The sequence below is a fragment of the Apaloderma vittatum genome, unplaced genomic scaffold (genome assembly GCF_000703405.1).
Source record: "Apaloderma vittatum isolate BGI_N311 unplaced genomic scaffold, ASM70340v1 scaffold22443, whole genome shotgun sequence".
Taxonomy (NCBI): Eukaryota; Metazoa; Chordata; class Aves; order Trogoniformes; family Trogonidae; genus Apaloderma; species Apaloderma vittatum.
In genome coordinates this window covers 14054-28892 of record NW_009710098.1, presented here as the reverse complement: position 1 = coordinate 28892, position 14839 = coordinate 14054, and the positions used below count along the sequence as shown (strand labels likewise).

The following is a 14839-nucleotide window of genomic DNA, read 5'->3' as shown; positions in this document are numbered from 1 at the left end:
CAGTCCACAGCAAAGCTGCCTGACTTGACCTTCACAGTCCCCAGAGGGCAAAGTCTGCTCAGACTCTGCTCTTCCAGGTGTTGCAGACGTGCTGCTACGTGAATATCACGAACCTTTGTGATTTGTCTCCTTTCCTCCATCCTTTTCCCAAAGGTTCTTCCTGTCCTACTGATGTTGTTGCTGCACCCAGGATGACTCAGAACTGTTCTGGAGCCCGATTTCAGTCTCTGAGAGGGTGCTGTGGTGGCACTTCTCTGGGGTGGGATGTACAGCTTCCTCTGCCTTCCTGCCAGAGCCTGACTGGGAGGGCAGGGCTGGGCTGAGGGCTGCGTGCTGCTCAGTCGTCAGTACTTCTGCACTTGCTGTGTGCACTGAGTGTTCTGCTTTGGCTCTGAGTGGAGGCAGGGGCAGTCCCTTGATCTCTTCCTAGTTAAAGAAAAGAGAATTAAAATTTTCCGTGTTGCTTTTATCCTGAGTCTGGTCTGCTGCTTTCTTTGCTTCTTTCTTTGCTTCTTGGGGCACAACTTTGTTTGTTCTGTTTTCAGCCCCACTGGGAGGCTGGAGGAATACTTGAATTGCATGGACAAGATCCAAAAGGCAGTGGAGTACTTCCAGGACAACAATCCGGACAGCCCGGAGCTGAACCGTGTGGTGGGTTTTGGGTCTGGAGCCTGGTGTGGGTGAGAGGGGAACAGGTGTAGGTCAGGTGCCCACTTGCTGTGAGAGGCTGATGGGCTTCTTGCTTAGTGAAGAAAGTGTTTGGGCAGAACGGAAGAAAGGATTGTTTTGGCTTCTGTTTAAGTCTGCACTCGGCAGCATTTCTGCTTGTGGTGTTTTGTGCTCTCTACACGTTGTGCCGGTAGGACTTGTGAACGTGAACCTTGCACCTCTGGTGGGCTTGGTTGAACCCTCTTCCAAGTAGCTCTTGTTCTTCAACTGCCTGAGCAGAATGGGAGATCTCTTTAAATCCTGCTTGAAGACTGAGCAACTCCCAAGCATTTTTCCTTTTATTTAATTTGCTTTAAAATCTGTTACATACATTCCTGGAGTTTGTATCATGTGGCACTTGACAGCGGCTAGAAATGCTGCAGAAAGTGTGTTCATGTGTGGAAATCCTCGTGGCTATTTACGGAAGCCCTGTACTGCTTCTGTCCTGCTGTTTTGTGCCAGAAATCCCTCTTTGAGCGGGGCAAGGAGTCCCTGGAGTCGGAGTTCCGCAGCTTGATGACACGACACACCAAGCCGGTCCCACCCATCCTCATCCTGGACCTGATCAGTGGGGACGATGAGATGGAGACGCAGGATGAGGTGTCTCTGGAGCACCTCCCCGAGAGCGTCCTGCACGACGTCATCCGCATTTCGGGCTGGCTGGTGGAAAACGGCAGGAATCAGGGTTGGTGGTGCTGCGCTCTGTTCCCTCGTAGTTCTGTGTAACGTGACTGCTCTCCAGCTGCTTACTGTGCACGGGGGAGACCAAAAGGGGGGTGTCAGGGGTTGTGTGCGGCACCGCACAACTCGGCTTGTCCTTGTACGAAGCCTCGGCTCGGGTGCTGCTGTGGCTGACAAACCGTGAGGTCACGCCACTGTGGGCAGCGAGTGGCACCAGCAGAACTAGTGACTGCCTCAGTGGCACCTTTTAGGTGAGTAGTTCATCTTGAGATCCTCCCTTTTTATTTTATTTTTTAACAGTGTTTGTAGGGTGGCTGAAGTGCTGGTTTGTTGGTTGAACAGAATCTCCTGGTGGATGTAACAAAAGAGCTGAGAAAGAGATAAAGCACAAATTATCTTACTGCATAGTCTGTCCTGTAGCAGAAATCCGTCTAACCTGCATCTGTAACGCCTTCTGATGGAACTGCAGTTATCTGGTGCTCAAGTATTATAAATGTGCAAGACTCTGGTCAGTTATTCCCGTTTGGGAACTGTTTATGAGTAGGACATTTTGTATGAAGTGTGACCAAGGGCAGAGGGGAAAGCAGACTTTCCTCAGTCAGTACAGGTCTGTCCTGTTCTGCAGCGTCGAACTCTGCCTACAGCTTTATACACTTTTATTAATTTTTCCTTTGGGAGTGAAAAACATCAGTGCTAGTAAGGCCCCTCAGCAGCACAAAGTGTTTCAGCAAAGGTTTGTTTTACCATGTAGCATTCTCTGTTTGCTTATAACCTTATTTTTGTCTCATTTCTTTAGATTTTATGACTGTTTACTTCCAAATCCGCTCTGTCCAGCTTGACCGCTCCATCAAGGGGCTGAAAGACCATTTCCGTAAGAACAGCTCCTCCTCAGGGGTGCCCTATTCCCCTGCTATTCAGAACAAGAGGAAGGACACCCCCACCAAAAAGCCAATCAAGAGACCAGGTGAGTCCGTGAAGTGGGGACCACTGTGCTGTGTATCCTCTTGTCTGGGTACTGAGCAGCTCTGTGCAGGCCTTCGTGCTGCTGAGGTAGCCTCTGTGTCTAAAAAGTACTTTTTAGGACAGGAGCAAGGGAGAGATTTCAGAGGTAACACCTCTTCTCTGCCCTAGATTTGGCAGTGAGATCACAGGCATTTATTTTATGTCTCAGTCAAGTCATCAGATCTGTTCTCTTGGTGATGTAAAGGGAGGAGAGGGGTCCTGAGAGAGAAAAGGCCATTGCCTGAACAGAGGAAAGAAGTGAAAAGAGACCCGAGAGGGCTGTAAAAGGAAATGATCTGAGAACATCTGTACTTGGACTTGGAATATGGAATATAGACTGTGTCACAGCAAAACAGAAAACTCGGATCTGATAAGACACATCAGTTTAGTCGTTAGGTATGAATAAATTATTACTGTGCTGGGAAACGAAGAACTTGTCAGGAGCTGAGATGGGGACTAGGCAGGTGCCTACAGAAATGAGATCCGAAGTTGTCTGAATTCTGGAAACGCTCTTAAAAGCTTTTGTCTCAGCCTGTTTTTGAAAGAGCTGTGAATGTGGCTGGTAGGTTATTCCACCTCTCCTCATGCTGGAGTTTTGCCGCATTTTCGGCAGCTGACGGGGCCGGGCACTCCAATGTAGGCCCTGGAGCACAGAGCTGGAGTTCCCGGCTCGGAAACGTGCCATCTCGTGGGAGCTCGGCCAGGAGGGACAGCGAGAGCTGTGTGGCTCCCACAGCAGCACGGTGGTGATGTCCCTCTGTGTGTCGCAGCACCCTGTTTTCTCCTCTGCAACAGCGACAAGAAGTCAGAAAAGTTTGTATTTCTGTGGGTTTACCTGGCCAATACTCTCCCACCCTAATGTTTTTTCCTGTGTTGTCTAAATACTTCTGCTGGGTTCAGGGAAATAAGAAGTATGGGTATGGTCTGGGAATGGACGGGATGGGGAGAGAGAGGAAAAGAAATGCCCATTTTAATTGTTTTGTGTTTATTTTCATAATCCTGATGTGAATGCAGTCCTCATCCCAGGTAACGTGCGTCTGTGTGTGCGTGTGCTGGCCCTGGTGCTCACTCTCTTCACTTCTCTGTGGAGAGGCTCTGCTGGGCCTCTTCTTGCTAAAGCAGAGGGTGTGCCTGGGATATTGGGAGCGGGAGGGCTGCCCTGGGGAAGGCTGGGCTGTCCAGAGATCACCCCTCTGGGCTGGTAAGATCAATCTGCGCTGTTGCTGCCGTGCCCTGGAGCTGTTCGGGAAAGCTGGTGTGCGAGCTGCAGCGGGTGAATGCAGTCGCTCTGCGAATTCCAGTGGATTTTTCCCCCTGTTAGCAGAGAACCACCTGACAAGGGGATGTCTCGCCTCGTGCTTGGCTTTCCTCTGGAGTTTGACAGGTGGTTATTTCTGTAAGAATTTGCACCCGGTGTTGGGAAACCTGCGGAGGACAATCCTGTCCTGCTGAGGAGGAGTAGCTGTGTTGCAGGTGGCAGAAAAACAGTGTGTGAGGTTGCTCCTAGCACGAGGGCAGTCACTTGTGTTGGGCTCCTGAGCAGTGGCTCCTGCCAAACAGCAGGATGGCAATAGGCGAAAGTTATTTTTGTGTGGTCCGGTAGCTCTCTACTGGGAAGGATCTGTGGGAATTTGGGTTGCAGATACTTCAGATTTGGTCCACAGTCTTCAGTTGTGACTTGATACTGAAAAGATTCGATTGCTGTGAGGTCAGCAAATGTTTCTGAGTAGCTTGCCAGGTGATAACATCTCCCCTGGGCTCTAGGTGAATAGTCAGAGATGAAGGAGATGGGTTTTTTTCATGGCCGGATTAAGAAAAAGGCTTTTTTAAATGAGTTTCTGATCTTGGATGCTCCTACAGAATGGAGCCCACACATTTGAGAGGACAGACATTTGTTCCCTGTGAACAGGGTTTCTCCAAAATGGGTGCTTTTGGGCATCCAGAATTCCTTGTCATGGTGAGTGTCTTGGCTGTAGATTTGCCAGGAGATTTTCACATCTTTTTCCCAGTTTAATTGGAATTTGTGAGATGGGCCAGGTTGAAGGCACAGAGCACGGTCTGAATGCGCTTACAGAGCTGGCGCGGTACAAAGGAAAGAGCATTTCGAATTATCTCTTGGGATGGTGGTATTCTCAAGAAAAAATAGCAGCTAATTTGTCTTCAGTCTTCTGTGAACAAGGACAAAGAAGCAGACTGTAGTTCTTGAAGGATAGGAGAGGTCAGACCTCATACACAAGTCATCTCTTAGAGATGCTAAATTGTTCTTAAGTGAAATTAAAAATAGAGGGGGAAAAAAAAGGGCTTTGAGCAGAGATTCACCAGATTTTCTGCAGCTCCATCAGCTTTCAAGGACGGCTCTCGAGGTGGAGGTCTTGCACCCTCTTCGCACTGGCACAGTGGCTCTCTTCACAGCAGTATTCACCTCGTGGTGGGTGATTCCCCTGGTTTTAGCCTTTGTTCAGTTATGGGCAAAGAAATTTTCTTCTGTGCTCTTGGTTCAGTAAGTCAAGTTCTGCTCATTTGGATTTCAGACAAGGGGGTTTTCTCACGGTTTCAAGTGAGTCAATTCCCTGAGTCCTTAAGGAAGAATATCCCAGTGCACACCCCAATGCACACTTTAATCTGTTGCAAAGGTAAATAACAAACTAAATCTGCTGTGCTGTCGTTTACCCACGATGTAAAGTGTGAGAGAGGCTGCGGGCTGAATGGAAGGTGGGGTATTAGAGACAGGGTAACAAGGCAGGTGCTGTGTTGGATTCCGGAGAACATGCTCCTTATCCATCCACATGTTGTTTCAGTGGATCTTCGACTCTGTGGTGTTGTTTTAATTGTGGGTGTCCTGCATTTACAGCTGAAAATCCAGCTGCTGGAGGTGCTTCTAAAACAGAGTTGTGTCGTCGTCTCCTTAAACTTGCCGAGTTAAACTGATGAAGCAATCTGTGGGCCTTTTTTTTTTTTTAAACTTCTTTTTTAGTAGTTTGCAATTTGAAGTGTCAGCAGTCTGCCTCAGAGGGCAAATGCATTTAGATTCCCCAGTCATCCTGCTGCAAACGTGTGTATACGTGAGGCCTGTAGGCCCAGTGCTCTTTTGCTGGCAGGTAGCTCAGCAGTTCTGTGTTGGCAGGGAAGGATCAGGCCAGAAGATGCCAGTGGGGACACCCAGCCTGGCTGCCTACACAGAAAAGCCAGAAAGCTTTAGCCAGTTTTTTACAGGCTCCTGTAGCCGGTGCTTAAGAAAAGAGGATGTGTTGCCCTTCTGGTTGGTCAGAAAACTGCCTAATGGAAGAGGGAAATAGAAGAATAATGTGCAGTTGGATAATTCTGCCTCATGTATGCCCCAGATCTGCTTTATTTAACAATTGGGCTGCAGGAGCAGAAGTTTCAGGTGTTTTTCTTTTATTTCTGGAGGGTTTGGGGGCCTCTTTTCAAGGTGTAGGGGAGCCCTTTTTCAGTTTATTTAGTGCTCCAGTTTTACCCAGCGATGGGGGGTTACCTGAAGGCAGGCTGTGGAGGCTTCGTGTGGCAGAATAAAGAGCCTGTTCCTGCTTCCCGCTTCCCACATTGATCGCTGCTTAGCTCGAGTGGGATGTTTTCATTAGCAGCTGTAACACATTCCACTTGGTTTGCGAGCTGCCCAGTGGAGGGAAACAATCGCAGAACAAAAGCATTTGGCTTCCACTCGAATCCATTAAAGCCTGATTGCAGTGCTAAGTGAGAGGGTCCAGAGGCACTGAAGCTGTGCCCGTGTGTGTCGGTGTGCACACAGGTCACTGCTCCGGCAAACGAAACGCAGCAGAGGTGTTTCAGTTCTCAGCTGAAGAGGCACTGGCGGGAGGGGGCTGTGGAGATATGCCCTGCACACCTGTGGAGAGAGAGCAGCAGTTGTACAGTCTCCTTGCTTTTCACACCAATTTACCATCCTTTTTTTTTTTATTCTTTTTTTTTTTTTCCCCCTGGATGCTTGAAAGGGGAAAAAGATGAAAGAACTGATAGAAGAACAGTACCTGGGCTGAGCTGCTTCGCATCAGCTGGGCCGTGGTAACAGCAGAGAGAAAGAACTTAGTGTGGATCTCAAGAGCTTGCTACAGCCCAGCTTGCTCAGAGCAACTTGCTGTTGTGCCCAAGCTCTTAAGGTTTCTGAAAGTAGCTAAGAATAAAGTGGAAGTGTTGGGTGTGAAGAGCATTGGAAAGCTTGAAGAGGAGACGTAGCCCGCTTATTTGGCAGAAGCTGGGAGCGACTGCGTCAGCGTAACAAGGGTGTGAGGCTTCCCACCTCCCTGGGGTGGGTCTAGAGGGGAGGAGTTTCCTGCTAGAAGGGAATGTTTTATGGATGTGATTTTATTTATTTCTCCTTTAATAAGTGGTTGGGTGACCTGGTAGAAGAAAAATGTTGCCAGTGAAATGTTGTGCCTTAGGAACCACGTTCTGTTATTGGCTAAGTGCACCAGGTTAAGGCACTTGGGTAATTCAGTGGGAACTTCTCTCTCCTGTGCTCCCCCACTAGAGATGCACTGTCTGGGGACTGGAAGTTTCCTTCCCTGTGCTGTGTCCCTCCGTGGGGCGAAGCTGTGCTGCAGCCCCGGATGCTGCTCTGCAGCGGTGCGCACTGGGACTTTCCCTCAGGATAGCGGTCGCCAGCATTTGGGCAGCCTGGAATCATTTCCAGGCCACCCTGTGGCTCACAGTTACTGGTGGAAGCAGGGATTTTCTGCATGTTTGAGTAAAACGGAAGAATGGGTTTTAATTTTGGCAGCATTCTTTTTTATTTCTTGGCTCCTTCTTCGTTTACTCAGCCCAGTTCTACTTCATCTGGGTCTCCTATAGAAACTCCTTCTACCTTCCCAAAACTTTCTGTTCCCTGTTGTGCAGGCAACAGCAAAGCTCTGCTGTGAGAGGGTGTCCATGTGCTTGTGATAATTGTAGCTTGTTGCATGACGACTAACCTTTTAATGTGGAAACAGTGCTGAGTCTTCGGTTGTCACATTAACGCATTGTTTTGTGCTTTCTAGCTGTATATCCAGCACTGGCTTTTGTTCAGTTCTGTCTGTTTTTTTTGTGTGTGTTAAGTATAAATCTTTTAACCCAGTGTTATTTTTTTTTTCCATGGTTTTAATTGATTTGCAGTTCCTTAGAAGAGAAGTGTCTTGGGGATTAGGGTGACTTAATGCGAGTTAGACATGGGTGGGCAGCATCCATTATTCTGATTCCTGGGATGAGAATCGCTGCTGCAATTGCTCTCTTGAGCCCAGAGGTTATCGCCCTCTTGCCGCTTCCTGTAATGCCAGAAATCAACTCCTGGTCTTGGCTGTGGGGCTCCTGGTGGATCTTCGTTGAGCATGCTCAGAAAATACCCCTCGGAACGGCTCCTCTTGCTGCAGCTCTAACCAAGCGATTGTGGCTCTGGGGAGCGGGCAACGTGTTGCCAGACAGGACTTGTCCGTGTTGCAGAGCCCTGCTTCCAGAGCTGGGGAAAGCAACAAACCTCACGCACTTGGGGGCAGAGGCCTGGCTTAAATAAACTCCTCACGGGGAAGGGTGCTTCATTGCTTCCCTGCTCCCGGCGTGTTTTCTCACCCAGCCCTACCACCTCACCCAACGGATTTGAGCACCCCTCGATTCTGTAACCCTGGCTGGAATTCATGCCCCCACCCTCAAGGAAGGGAAACGCTCTGGAAATGCCATTGTAGCTGCACACTTGGACGTGGGTTTGGGGTTCACGTTTCTGACCTGAGCATGCTCATTGGTGCCCAGCAGCCTCTGGCTGGGCCCGGGTGACTTGCTGGTGGAGGGCTGGTGTTCCGGGTTTGTTTTCTTTCACTCATTTTCTAGGTCTTCTTGTCTCTTCTCTCTGGCTCTGGTGACAGGCACGATCCGTAAGGCTCAGAACCTTCTGAAACAGTACTCTCAGCATGGTCTAGATGGGAAAAAGGGGGCCTCTAACCTCATTCCTATGGAAGGTAATCACAGCTCGAGCTACTTCACCCTTGACTTTCTCTGTGTACCAGCCTTGCTTTTCCAGGTGAGACTTCCATTAGCCCGCTGCTCGGTGGACAGCGTTGGATAGGTACAACTCTCCTGGGGAACCAAAGAGGTGCTGCAGGGCCGAATTATTTTTCTGAATTTGGTGTCTAAAGTCTCCGTAGATGTGAGGTGGAGAGGAGTGTTACCTTAAAGCAGTTGACCCACCGTAGCCACCTGGCCAATGGAAGCTCCACTCTGATGTCATCTGCTTGTGGTGTTTCTGTTCTCTTTTCTTTTTGCCTGGACTTTGAGCCATTCAGTCTCCTGGAGACCTTTCCAAACCTGATGCAGAAGTGTCAGACCACAGCTAGCTCAGCGCCTTGTGCCTGTGCATCTTCTCTGAGGAGACTGGCCCAAATCATCGTTCCGGGTGTTCCAATCTCCTCTGCTCATCGAGGTTGTACCGGATAAGGGAGGTCACTTGCTTCAAAGCAGCTGTAAGACCTTTCTGCCTCCTGCGATGTACACATCCAGAGCAGGTCTCTTCATCACCTGCCTTGTATATTAAATCCCAGATGGTGATTAATGTTATTCATTTGGAGGGGAAAAGAATTCTTGTGCTGAGCAGGAGACGGGCTTTGAATTTGGATTTGTAATGGTCGTGGGCGCAAATTGGGCTCGTGGTGCCTGCTGTCCCATTCAGAACTTACGGCAGGAGGATCAAGGGACTCCTGTGGCCCAACAAATGGCTTAACGCACACTTCTCATCAGGTTTCAAAGGGTTGCTACCGCTACATAGCTCAACAAAGGGATTCGGTCAGGGACTGTGTAGGGTAAAAGGTGTCCATCAGATGAAATAAGCCAGGCTTGAAGCGGCTTCCAGCCCGTGTGAGCATCCATGCTGTAACCACCCTGGATAAATTGCGCCTTCTGTTTGTGCCGGCTGACATCTCACTAGGTCATGAGCATGATTTACGAGTTAAACACCTTTCCGATACCCTGAGCGACAAGCATGGGCCAGCTGCTGGTAAGTACTGTGTTGTCACTTCATAACAAGCTGGCTAACATCCCTTCTTTTCAGCATGGGTCACAGGAGCTTTGTAGCCAGTGGCTGTTGGTCTGTGGGGGCAGTCCTGGAGCACGGTCCTTCTCTGGCTGAGAAGCTCTGGCTCTTCTCAGTAGAATTTGCTCCCACTAATCCCACACACCCCGAGCCCTCGGACAGGGAACCCCAATTGTGTCCAGCCAAAGAGTGGTGGCCACCGTGCTGAGGGGCATTTTCCAGTAGGGATGTAGGTTCCTGACCAGGTGGGTACTGAAGTGAAGCAAACACATGTGACACGTGTGACACGCAGTGCAGTGGGCTGCTCTCCACCGTGGGCAGCCTGTAAAACCACATCACGTGGTCGTCAGTGTCCCCCACTGACCATAGCTTTTAAAAGGGCAACCTGGGGGACCTGTCAGCGTAGGGAAGAACTGGTGCTTTTTCCATCCAAAGGTGTTGCTGGGAGGAGAACAGCAGCAGCAGCAGGGCACAGCTTAGAGAAGGTCTCTCTGTGTAAACTTACGGTCTCGTAGCGGTTAGTGCAGGGGTCTGGTGATGCAGGGTGGTGTGATCTGTTTGTGTCCATCCTGCTGACACCCTCAGCTAGAGGCTGGCGTGGGCCCTCGTATCATACTGGCACTTCTCATGCCCACCACGTAGGGTCTTTCGTGGATCTTTCCTTTGTCCAAGACATTTGTATGCCAGGACTCAAATATTTGCATTTGTATGCAGTGTTGCAGGGCAGATAGCTCATCTGGCTGTGCTCATATTCCTTCTTCACAGGATTTAAATGTTCATCTGCTTGGTTTTTATCTTTTCTGTCTGGCTGTGGGAAGAGACTGCCTTCCAGGACAGCCTTGATTTCCCACAGATGTTGATGCAAAATGGCAGTTCTTTATCTGCATGACAGATGAAGAATTCTAAAAATACAAGCAGAGATGTTGAATAATTCACCTCAGACCTTCCCGAGTTTAGTACTCTGTGTTCAAGCCCTTGATTAGATTTAATCTGTATCCCAGAAGAGCTTCAGACTTGCCCTCTGCCGTAAGGCTGAAAGCTGGTGTCCTCCTGTGCCTGTGTCCTGAACTGCAGGTGACTCTGCCAGCCTCCTGCAGGGTGTGTCGAGCTTCCCATGCACAAACCTAGGGGCAGGTTTGGTGAGAAGGTGACTCCCGTTCTCACTGTAGGGTGGGTGCAAAGCCAGAACTGCCTTTTCCAGAAGAACCTTGTGTAAACCAAGGCCTGGGAGTAAGCAGAGCTGCTGGAAGCTCAGCGCTAATTTCATTCTCTCTTAAAGCTGTTCTGCCTTTACAGGGAGAGATGACGTCTTTGACATCGAGATCGATGCCTACATTCACTGCGTTAGTGCCTTCGTCAAACTGGCCCAGAGCGAATACCAGCTGCTGACAGAAATCGTCCCAGAGCACCACCAGAAGAAGACCTTTGACTCCCTCATCCAGGTCAGTTGAGCCTCTGCTTGACTTCTCTTGTAAAGGCTTTTTCTCTTCCTGTTTGCTGTGAGGATGTGGATTCCACCACATGCTGTGGGTGCCCAAGGGCACCACCCCCCTAGGGTTGTCCTCCACGGCCTCCTTGGGGAACTGGGGCCTGCACAGACCCTGGAGAACCTGTGCTCAGAGTCGCTCAGGGGGTACCACAAATGACCCCTCAGTTAAACTGGCACCTTAGTGGGTGTCCTGCGGTGAGCCCCTCGTGTTGCTTCCTTCTGACTCTGCTTCCTTCTGACTCTGCTTCCTTCTGACTCTCCGGCTTTGTTGCAGGAGTCACTGGATAACTTGATCATGGAGGGGGATAACATTGTCTCGGCTGCCCGGAAAGCCATCATCCGACATGACTATTCAGCTGTGCTCACGATCTTCCCCATCCTTAAGCATCTGAAGCAGATGAAGCCAGAATTTGACCAGGTCTTGCAGGTAAGTGTGATGAATTAGAGAGGGTCCTGTGGCTTGGGTTGTCTGGAGGATTTTTTTCAAAGGGTTTGTCGCGGTGGCTTTGAACAAAGCTGTGCTGCTTCTGTCCTCCAGCATGGACTGGGAGTAACACGGATGTGACTTGCTGCTTTCTGTGATGGTGAGCCAGCAACTCAGCATCCCTCAGCAGCAGTTCTTTTCAGTTCAAGTCATGACCTGCTGATGGACCAGGTCAGCATTATTCTGCTGTACATATCACCCCTGAGGTGTTTAATCTCTGATACTCTTGAGCTTAGCTTAGCATGTGCTTAGTGATGACTGGAAGATGGGCTGCTCTAAGGAGAGCCTGCTTGAGCCGTGCCACAAGGTTCTCCAGCTATCACATATGGCCTCCAGGTTTAGCAAGGCTTCTTTCTTCTGCTTCCAATTGTTGAGTGTGACACACCAGCCTCCTGTATCAGGTACTGTGTGAGAGGAAACATTAGAGGTAGCGAGTCCTGGTCACCGTTAGGGTTGCAGCATATTCCTATTCTGGCTGGCAGGATTTCACATGCGGTTGATGGTGCTGTAAATATTATTCTGGCGCACGGGGAATTGAAAATGAGGTGCCAAGGTGAGAGATCAGGAAGGGAAGGTGCTGGATAAAAGTTCAGACACTGTTTCCGTTCTCTGATATGTTATGGAACTGTTCCAGGGAACTGCAGCAGGCACTAAGAACAAACTGCCAGGGCTGATCACTTCCATGGAGACCACTGGTGCAAAGGCACTGGAAGAGTTTGCAGACAACATTAAGGTAGGATTCTCCACAGTATTCTCTGTGGCAAGACCAGCAGACCTGAAAAAGGAGTTTTCTGAGCAGAACCCCGAGTTTAGCTTTTGACTTTCCATGAGACCAGGTAGTTTCTGACTCTAAAGCAGGAGTTCGTTGGACCGCTGCTGGTGGTCAGATACAACTACCAAATGCTTGGTGCTCACTTCAAATACTGAAGACCTCTGTCTCAAACCCTTAGCAGGCATACTGCAAATAATTTGACAGGAGCTTCCAGGCCTTTGCAGGTAGCAAGCCAATCTCGGAATTTAATCCTGTTTAAAAAGAAAGGAAACCGGCTGATTTGAAAGGTCTTGGATGACTCATATTAAATTGCCCCCATATAAGATGGACATTGCTGCCTGGTAGGTGAGCTGAATGTTTGATGGTCCCATGCTGAACAAACTCCTGTGGTTCTGAGCTGCTAGTGCCAAGGAGCTGTGATTTCTGAGCACCAGGAGATGGCACTGCAAGAGCCAGGTCTGAGGGTGTTGGGAGAGGCTGGATAAACAAGCCTACGTCACACTTGCACAGTTTCCTTATATCCTCACCTTATGTCTATCTTTTCCCTTCTTAGAATGATCCAGACAAAGAATATAACATGCCAAAAGATGGGACAGTTCACGAACTCACCAGCAACGTATGTGATGATGATTTGAACCATCCTTTGTGAGAAACAGCTTCTGGAGAGGTTTTAAAAAGAGCAGTAGGGAAATCTCTTAAGTAAGCTCTCTTGGTATGGGGAGGATGATTAACTGGCTTCCATGGAGGGATTAGCTAGTTCCCCTTGCTGAGCTGTGAGGTGACTGTGTGGGTAAAACCCAACTCAAAGAGATGTAGTGGTGTGTTTCTTGAAGGCCTGTAAGTGTGGGGACACAAACGGTCCTTCGTAATCCATAATAGCAGAGTATAGGAGACGTGGTGTTGGTTGCTCATAACTTCCCTCCCTTGCTTCCAGGCCATCCTTTTCCTACAGCAATTGTTGGATTTCCAGGAGACGGCAGGTGCCATGCTGGCATCACAAGGTACGTACAAGTGCGGGCCTGCATTTCCTTCCCCAAATTGTCTGGACATCTTCCTTAGAAAGATGAAACCTCAGCGTGCCCTGTGAGCTTGTTCTCCTCCTGTCCTTCACCATGTGGCTTGTCTTGTCCTCTGCTCTGCCGTGACCGCGCAGTGGGTTATCTGGAGAACTCCGTGGGATGCAGAGGGTTTCCCTGCTGGCTCTCTGCACTTGCTCCTGTCAGACACTCTTGGGACGGTGTTGGAACTGGTGTGCTCTGCGGTATCGAGAGGATGCCTTAGTCATTTAGCTTCAAATCTGACACTGGGCTGGTCCTCTCTGACTGTACTGGGGTGAGGGTGCTGGGTCCAGCCGAGTTAGATTTCATTAGTGTGCTGGTGAGTTGCCACCTTTCTCTGCCACATCCTCCAGTCAAACAGCAGCAACAAGAGGATTCTCCTTAGCATCCAGCTGTGGAGTAGCTGAGGAGTCCCAGCTTGACTTTTACCATGTGCCCTAACACAGAGGTACGTTTTAGCTCTGCTCTCCAGGATGCTGAAGAGACTAAGTCCGGAAAGAAATACATAGATCAGAAGCCAAGGGCTGCTGCCTGGTGTAAGGGGATGCTGCTGTGTAGCAGGTAGAGCATGATTCTTGGTTCCGTGCAGAGCAGCAGCTTCCAACTCTCTAGTGAGCCTTGGGTTTTGGCAGAGCTCATCTTTTCAGGTATGTTAGAATAGAGCAGGCTGGAGAGGTGGAGAACTAGAGATTCAGGGAGTGAAGGGACCAGAAAGGGCACTGGCAGGTGTTTGGAGAGGGTTAGAGAGCCCATTACAAGCAGGGCAAGCGGGGAGCTTACAGCTGCTTCCCGACTTTTATCTGCAATTCCTGCTTGGAAAATTCTGCCAGTTCTAGATTAAATCAAGCTAGGATGTCTCTGCTTCTTGCCACATCTCCTCTAGCCACTGTCTTCTACCCTCTCCACTTGCAAGCTAGGCGTGCTTGTATGCTCCTGGGCCTTGATTTTCTCTCTTTGGCCTAAAAGGTGGTCTGAATTTTTTATTGGAGAAACCAGCTGTTTCTTGTGACCTTTCCTGAATGGTTATTTCCAAGTCTTGCTGTGTTGTCATGCAGCAGAGATCTGTCGTAGGAGTTAATTTGAAAGGTAGCATGGGCGCCTTTTTATTTTTTCACTTTGGCCAAATAGCAAAAAATGACCGTATCCATGACACACAAGCCACTTCCTTTTTAGTTGTGGCTGGTTGTCCCATGGGGTAGAGAGGATCCTGCTGTGTAAAGACGACTTGAGTGGTAGCACAAGCGGTGTTGATCAGGTAAACGCAGTGGTGCCAATCCCTTCCTCTCGCCCAGGGAGCGGCTCTGTGGGGCCCTGCGCAGCCGTGCGGGGATGCTGAAGTGCAGGGTGAGGGTGAGGTGGCTTTGCTCAGGTTCTTGGGAAGGTTACTTGGGCTGTGCCTCTGTAAACTGCTGCTGGCGTGAAGGGAAGCTTTCTGTTCCTTTGAAAGTGAGTTTGAGCTGGTTTGGAATGAGGTCTCTTGCTAAATACGAGCAATGACAGTACAGTCGGTGTCTTTAGCAGGGGAAGGAGGTGCCTCTGTGATCTCCACTCCATCTGTGGCCTTGGAGGGCCTCCCGCCTGCTCTTTTGTGTAGCTGTCTGTGGCTGGGCTGTGTTTATAT

At 49.5% G+C, this 14839-nt stretch overlaps 1 protein-coding gene across 1 annotated transcript in view; it reads left to right on the top strand.

Annotated features, from left to right (window-relative positions):
- Nucleotides 1–14839, top strand: part of EXOC7 (exocyst complex component 7) — a gene marked incomplete at its 5' end in the record, with an annotated part of 20678 nt that overhangs the window by 1432 nt on the left and 4407 nt on the right. Inside the window, 11 exon segments of the mRNA XM_009867193.1 lie at nucleotides 546–651; nucleotides 1171–1393; nucleotides 2186–2353; nucleotides 3406–3417; nucleotides 8256–8348; nucleotides 9311–9379; nucleotides 10712–10857; nucleotides 11179–11331; nucleotides 12023–12121; nucleotides 12714–12776; nucleotides 13095–13161. Coding sequence (XP_009865495.1) covers nucleotides 546–651; nucleotides 1171–1393; nucleotides 2186–2353; nucleotides 3406–3417; nucleotides 8256–8348; nucleotides 9311–9379; nucleotides 10712–10857; nucleotides 11179–11331; nucleotides 12023–12121; nucleotides 12714–12776; nucleotides 13095–13161 — 1199 coding nt within the window.